The sequence below is a fragment of the Malurus melanocephalus genome, unplaced genomic scaffold (assembly GCF_030028575.1).
Source record: "Malurus melanocephalus ecotype Western Australia unplaced genomic scaffold, MMel_1.1 scaffold_2, whole genome shotgun sequence".
NCBI classification, from domain to species: domain Eukaryota; kingdom Metazoa; phylum Chordata; class Aves; order Passeriformes; family Maluridae; genus Malurus; species Malurus melanocephalus.
The window spans coordinates 3,724,172-3,731,915 of record NW_026623234.1 but is presented as its reverse complement, the minus strand read 5'-3'; the positions used below and the strand labels follow the sequence as shown (position 1 = coordinate 3,731,915).

General features: G+C 42.8%; 1 protein-coding gene across 1 annotated transcript in view; it reads left to right on the top strand.

The window, feature by feature from the left end:
- SLC35C1 (solute carrier family 35 member C1) overlaps positions 1-3,056 on the top strand; it is a 7,879-nt gene extending 4,823 nt beyond the window's left edge. The window contains exon 3 of the mRNA XM_057365360.1: positions 2,954-3,056. Coding sequence (XP_057221343.1) covers positions 2,954-2,994 — 41 coding nt within the window. The 3' untranslated portion in view covers positions 2,995-3,056. The remainder of the gene's footprint in view (positions 1-2,953) is intronic.
- Positions 3,057-7,744: the final 4,688 nt, after the last annotated feature.

Sequence of the window (7,744 nt, the reverse complement as noted above, 5' to 3'; positions counted from 1 at the left end):
CCGGCCCTGTGCCGCTCCGTGCACTGGTTCCGCCGCGGGCTGCGGCTCCACGACAACCCGGCGCTGCAGGAAGCGCTGCGGGACGCCACGTCCCTTCGGTGCATCTATATCCTGGACCCGTGGTTCGCCGCCTCCTCCGCCGTGGGCATCAACCGCTGGCGGTGAGTGGCACCGGGCCTGCGGGCCGCGGGCGGGAGCGTGCGGGGCGGGGAGGCTCCCGCCGCACCAGAGCGTTCTGGGCGCGGCGTAGGCCCTGTCGGTCAGGCTCTGGCAGTACACGCTTCCATGTCGGGCTCTTTCCGCGAGAGAGCGGCTGTGCCTTGTCCGCTTGGCCTCGCCGAGGTTTTCTCAGCGGTGCTGCCTGGCTGTGTGGGAGGATGCCTTCAACTTTATGTAATGTTATTAGACTTTCTCCTTATCAGTAGGACAAGTGTATGAGAGCAGCAACCGATGGATATTTAGCTTTAGGAAACGCTTTCCTCTGCATTTAGACACAAGGGCAAAGAATCCTCAGCTTCGTGGGCGCACCACGCCTTGCCTCTGACCCTTGGCTGCCGGGCGCGCGTAGRCATGTGCGCACGCAGCTCACTTTCTCCCCTCCCTCAGATTTTTTAGGGAAATGCACATCGGCTGCTGCTAAGAAGGTAGAAATGAAGCTATGTGGGCTTTCCCCCTTCTCTACAAATGGAAGGATATATAGCATGAGCCATGTCTGTGCAGAGGACAAGACTTCATGTACCTGTAGCCAGTAACATTACATAATGCCGTTGTGTCAGGTCTGAGCAGCCTAAACATTTGGAACCGCAACCCATGTAGGGATTCTCTTGGCCACAACTGCCTTGCATWCAAGTGAAGCAGATCTCCCACTGCCCCCTCAGAGGAAGTCGTCAGGACAACCACCTGGCTAAAGATCCTTTGAGAGCTCTTGGGAATGTCACGTGGCTGTTCACTAGGGAAACTAGCTGTAATTTATTGCCTCTGCTGTACACCTTAACTTCATCTCAAGGAATGGGATTGTATGGGTGATATCTAAAACCCCACAGCAGAGGATGGCTTAAAAATTGTAAACGTGCAGAAATTAACTCATAGAAAATTGTGAATTCTCTAACTAARTGTCATAGGCATCTGAAATGGTCTTTCCGTAGACCAGGCTTTCTACAGACAGCAGCAAACAGAAATGTGTTKCACGTGCTGCTGTCTTGGCTGACTGTCCTCATTTGGAAGAACCAAAGTGGTGCCACAACAGATTAATTCCTGATCTGTTTAATCCGTGTTTGTTTCCACCAACATTGCGAAGGGCAGGAAGCAGTTACTATGTTGTAATCATGGAATATATGGGCAAGTGAAGTTTTTAAAAGTAGTGTTTTCTTTTCTAAGGTGGTAACTACTGCAGATGTCAGAAACTGACACCACTGGCCGTTAGGCAAAAAACATAATAGCAAATTACTTTGTCTGAAGTTCCATTTGTTCCCACTGGGAGCCTTGGCTTTGTTTTGCTGATTTTTTTAAATCCAAATGCTTGTATTCAGAGTACTGTTCTCCAAAGGCAAATACTTGTGTTTTACCTAGCTCTTACAGATTTACCATGTTGAAAATCCCTTGTTATTTAACTGCACAGGTGTGTGAGCCTGTATAGGACTAATTGTTGTTAAAATTTTTGGAACAYCTGGGAGAGCTGGTGCTTGTATTTAATAGATGAAAAGTGGGCTGGGGCAGAGGGAGTGGTTTGTTTAGGTTGCCTGGACCTGGTTCTGGGTGTTCTCCTCTGTGATACAGTACCCTTCTTTCCTTGAACTCTGCACCCTTTTCGCCCTCAGGAAGTGCAGAGGGAACTTGTTTTATCTGGAAGTTCACAGTTCACGTTATGGGCAGTGCAACTGAGGAGAGAGAAGTTCCCACTTTGCTGTGCAATTGTAGCTTAGGTTTCGTCACCTGTGCATGGCCTTTGGGGAGCTGAGGCAGCTACTCACATTTCACAGATGAGGCTGCAGAGTGGGCATGTAGGAGTGAGGGAAAGGTAAGGATTGGCAGGCTCACTCACAAAGGGTTGTGTGTTTTCCAGCAGTGCCAGGTGCTGAGGAAAGACTAAAATTTTAAAGCTGGTGTCTTTTGCAGAGTTAGACAAAACAAAGTGAAGTTACTATGTTGATTGGGTGATATGTATGACTGGAAAAGCAAAGATTATACATTTGGTGGTTTATAGCGTAGTGAGGGATCAGAAAGACATACAGTTAAATGCAGAAAGCATTTACATGGCTTCTTAGTTTTGAGGTGAGAGGGAATTGATGAATGTCTTGGTATGCTCTCCTATCTGTGCCTTCATGGTACAAGGTGAACTGCAATTCTCTTTACAGTTATTCAAAGTATAGATGATTCTTGCCTCAGAGATCTTGGTGCTCTGTCTTGTGCTACTGGTGAGCTAGGAGAGTACATTTCTCTGGTGTGACATGGCATATTTGTAGCTAGAACTGTAAAACCTGCATAGTTCTTGCAGTATTTCATTACTTTCCTTGGAGTAATGCATCAGAAATTTTCTACTTCACATGAAAAATCCTTCCTTGMCTCAAAGTCTGTGGAAAAATGTACAGTAGGGAATTACACCGTTTATACTTTTCTCCATGTAATGAGGAGAGGGGCAGTTATCAGGGGTGTTCTCCCACCTTTGAGAGAGAACATGGGAAGTGAGTTGCAGTAAGAAGAAAGTCCTGGACACCTCTTGAATCTGGACCAGCACAAATTACATGTAAGTGAATGGGAGCTGGCTGGTGCTGCAGTCTCAYAGAAGTCGTTAGACAGACCAAGGATAAATATGAATTTTTGTTTCCTGGTTCTTGTCCGAACTTCCAGTTTGATTTCGTTATGCAGATTTGCCRGAGTTCCATGCAAATTCTCATTTGCCTTTTAGCTGTAGTCCATCTGACTGACACTAACTGCTGTTTTTTCTTCTCTGCAGATTTCTTCTTCAGTCTCTGGAAGATCTGGACAACAGTTTAAGGAAACTGAACTCTCGCTTGTTTGTGGTGCGAGGGCAGCCAACTGATGTCTTCCCAAGACTCTTTAAAGTAAGAGAATAATTTTTTGGAGCATAGTAAAGAAACATTGATGACCTGGTGCTAAACTTCTTTCACTTSCTAAGGATTGGTGATTCCCTTGGCGTCTCTTTAACGAGTTCTTCATTATAACAAACTTACAACTATAGCTACTATCCACAAGGGCCAGCTTGGAAGCCAGATCTTCACCTGAACTCAGACTTGCAAAGAAAAGTAGTAGTGGGGTGTAAGCTAGTATCAGGGTGCTCAAGCTTCTGTTTTTGGATGGTGATCTTGAACTTTGTTTCTGTAAGTCACCTCTCAYAGGGCTGCTCTGTGACACATTGACCCTTCTCTGTTGAGAACTTCTTCCTTACTGGCTCTTTGGTTACTGCAGTTTTTACTTAGGAAGATTGCTGTGTCCATAGACCTTTACAGACAACAGAAGAAAGTACACTGATCTGTGTGTGAATTGCAAACAGGACTTTGTGTTAAAATCTCAAAATACAGAAGCTTTTACATTAGCTGCCCTTCCTTTTCTTATTCTGTTCAAGACTGCAGTTTAATCTTCTCAGCAGCAGAATATAGCTTGGGTCCAAGCTTCCTGCTAATGTACACTTTAGGGTGTAGAATATGCAGTTACCTTCGTGGTTAATGACACATTAGTAGGGTATATTTCTAAAGTGGTGTCAGTGCTGCAGTTGTTAGGGCTGACAAGAGCATCTCCTTGAATATCAAGGCTTCTCAAACTGTATCTTTCTGCTGCATCCTGTTCTAAAATTGTATTTCCCAATGTCTTTGAAGCTTGTTGATGATGTCTTTGATACTGTTACCAAACTAAGTGGAAAACCCATGGCTCCCAATAGTCTGTGTGTTGGGATTGCCATGTGGACTATGCCTTACGTATGGTTGACAGAACTAGTGCCCCCAAAGCGTACTATAGACTAGCTTTGAGGAGAGAGAAGCTTGAATCTGTGCCCTCTTTCTGTAAATGGTTCTGATGTGTATTTTTCTGGAGGAAGGCAGTCAGTACTGGGGAGAGAAGCTGAACTGTGCAGATGAGAAGGGGCACTGATACTTATTTTGGCTTCTGCATCTTAACATATTAACAGACAAAATGCATATTAACAGACAAAAACTGTTCTGCTTTTAGCCTTTTCAGATTATTTTAATCTTTTGATTATTTTTATCTTTTGATCTGCAAGTTAGTTCTGGCTAGCAGTAGTTCCTGCTCTCTTTATTTTAGTTCAGGATATTCRCAGGATAATTAAAACTATTGGAGAAAAATGTTCGCTTTGGTCAAAGAACAAGAACTAGTTGGCAGAGTCTGAAGTTTGGAGAGATTGTGTCATCAGCCAGAACTGCTTTCTTCTGCAGTCTGTTTTGTCTGGGCAGTTGATGAGTATCTCAGATGTGCTGTAACAGCTGTTAAAAGTAGAGGAATTTTATGCTACTACCTGGTAAATGTATGGCGTTTGTAGGGATTGAGACCTCTGCAGGGATGCTGCACTGAATAGTGAATTAGCAGCATAATTCTCATGCCTTGCTTTCAGCTTTTGTGGAGAGGAATTATATCACATGGGCTACTGCAAAACTTGGACCCAATGTGRTTTCTGCTCTTGCCGCTGGTAGCTGAGCTATGTTGTCACTAACAGTCACTGCAAAGGCACTACTGTGCATGGATACCATGACAAGTGTATTTGTTAGCAATGTGTTAACCTTTTCAGAAGTTTTTTCTCTCTCTCYCTTTCTGAACAAATGTCTGTAGTTTTACCTCTTCTATCAAAGTATATTGTTTGTTCATGGAAGTGTTTTCACAATCCCTTTGGTGGTTTGTTCACCTACAGATTTTCTTTGCTCTAGCCGAGATACTAAGAGGCAAATTGTCRGTCATGACTTTTCTTTTGTCTATCTACTGTCAAGTTTGCTGTCATACAGGTAACATTTTCTATCTGCCTGTGCTCTGCTTCCTGTGTACTACTRCATCACATCATCATAGAGCAGTGGCCTTCTCAATACTGCAGGAAGTAGATTAATTTAAAGTGCTGGATGCTTACCAAAAATCTCTGTAAGCCTCAATGTTTTTTAATTCCATTCCATTTTTTAAAGGTAGTAATGTGTATTTCTTTGAGATCAAATCCATCTTTTCCAGGTCTTCCAGCTGATACTTAGAGAAGCAGAAGTACAGAAGAAAGAAAAGTTTAAAATGAAGCTGTTATGTCATATAGGGGCAGGGAAAGGCCTGGAATGGGCCTGACTGACCCCTGCTCTGAGTTATGGATGCTGTAATGTTCTTACTTTGAAAAATGAGTGAAGGGTCTTTCTCAGATGTACATTTWGTGGTACATAACTGGTTAATTTCTTGGTCCTTCCTAAAATTAATTTTAGGATTGAATCTGCAAGTTTAGAGAATAGGGGGCTTGTGCAGTTGTTTTCTGCTTCTATATTCCCTTCCCCATCTTTGGCATTATTTTTAATGGTCTTCAGGGAGCTATCCACATTTGTTCTTTGTGCTTTGTTTCTGTTTGCAGGTGGAAAAATCTCCTGTGTATACAGGGGTGATTTAGACTGTCTTGAAGAATGTGGTTCTTAGTTGGGTGAGGGTTTTTTTAAGTCTGTAGTCTTGGTCTTAGATTTCTGGTTGTGTTTGCTAAACAAATCTGTGGGCTGCTGCTCTGCTTGATGGATGTCTTGGGAGGGTCGCTGTGGAAACCATTAAATCTCTTCTCATAGGATTCATTTCTGAGGAAAACTAGGCCATAGATTTTGAGAACAATCTGTGCTCTAGAAAAGCCTGGAAGAGGCTGAGTGCTATTTCATTAGGCCTATACCATGTAATTTGTGAGGGATCTTTTAAAGGTGTGAAGATCAGAATAAGTGCATGGCTTGACTAGGGAGGTTGGAACCAGGTGGATCTTCAAGATTCCTTCCAGCGCAAACCACTCTAAAATTCTGTGATTCTAAATAACTCCAAAAAGGCCAGACTTTAAACTTGAATTGCAGTATTATATCCTATTGTGCAGACCAGAAAGGTTCATTGAGTTGCTGTCCTATATCCTGCATTTCCCTTTTCTTGCTGTTTGGATTGGACATTGTTTTCCTGTTATGTGATGTCTTTAAAGAGACATCAGGAAAAATTTAGAATGTATTGGTTCTACTTAATGTCTCCACATAAAAACATGGGGAGTTGAGCAGAACTTCTATTGAAAGAGTGTTCTGAAATGCTTTTTCTGCAAATGATGGAAGAGGATGGTAAGATTATTTCAGATACCATGTGCAACAAAATCCAGTGATGGTAGGGTTGGGGACTAAGCTGAAATGTAAGAACAGTAATAGACTAGAACTGAACCTTCTCTGATGTGTTTTAAACCTGATACCTACAAATTTGCATAGCAGATGTGATGTTTACCAGAGCTGATAAAATTGTTGCTTCTTTGGTTATCTCAAATCCACATTGCTGCTCCTCACAGGAACACTCTTAAAGCTTCCAGGACTTTAAACTGCTCAGGAATTCTGAAATCTTAATTTGTAATTGTGGTTAGAAGGAGCTTCTGTTTGATAGCTGGGTGTTTTGCTTTTTTTTTGCAGGAATGGGGAGTCACTCGTCTCACTTTTGAATACGACTCAGAGCCATTTGGAAAGGAGAGGGATGCAGCTATCGTCAAACTGGCCAAGGAGGCTGGTGTGGAGGTGGTGATAGAGAATTCCCACACCCTCTATGACCTGGACAGGTACGGGGAGAGAAAGGGCAGAGGTGCTGCCTGGGCTGGGCTGGGATTATCATGTCTGCAAAGGCTTCGGTCTCCTCCATTACACTGATCATTGTCACCCTGAGTGAGCCTATGAGGATTACTCTGCACACTCACACTTTTGATTAGAACACGTCAAAGTGCTGACAGTGACGTGAGTGCACACAAAGGTGTTGCCTCAAGCTTATTAAACTCTGTACTTGACTGYCGTTTAATTCGTTCAGCTGTGTCCTATTGCTTGCTCTCCTTGGGCATGTCCTCAGTGTATGGACTGCTTTTTTTTGCTTCGTTGTAATGAAGGTAGTTGAGCTGTTGTCTCAAGCAGGTTATGAAAGCAGGGTTTTTAACTGACGCATGTGCCAGGACACCTGGAAGACATAAAACAAGGTAGATTGGGACAAACTCATTCGAAAACCTGAATGTCTTGTCTTTGTTGTGTGTTTACTGTGAGGGAAGTTTGTTTTGATATTGAATTTTATATATTTACTTATACATCTAGTCTCTCTCTATATATGTGATTTTAAACAGTGGAGACAATCTTTCAGCTGAGACTCTAGGGTATGCTTGACTTCAACAATGTTTCAATATTATTCTTACAKGTTGCTTGCCTTTTTCCCTTTCCCCCATTTTTTTTCTGATGTGACTTGTGCCAGTAGTGCTGAATGTAGATTTTCTCTTATAAATCTTTAACATCCGTGATTTCCTATGGGAAGGAGCTTTGCAGTTAGCACATACTGTGTGGAAATGTTTGTCTTTGGAGGGAGGAGGATTCTTGAACCTGTCTTGTGAGCAGGTTCTGCTTTTTAATTCTGCATTAGAAGACCATGTTTTTTACCAATGCTTATTACATCCTCACCCCTCCAATGTCAATGGCCATCACATTCTTCCTCATGTCACCTATGTCTTTTCCAAGGTGGAGAGTCCTAGTTCATATAAGTTTTCATGTGGAATCTGTTCTATACCTCT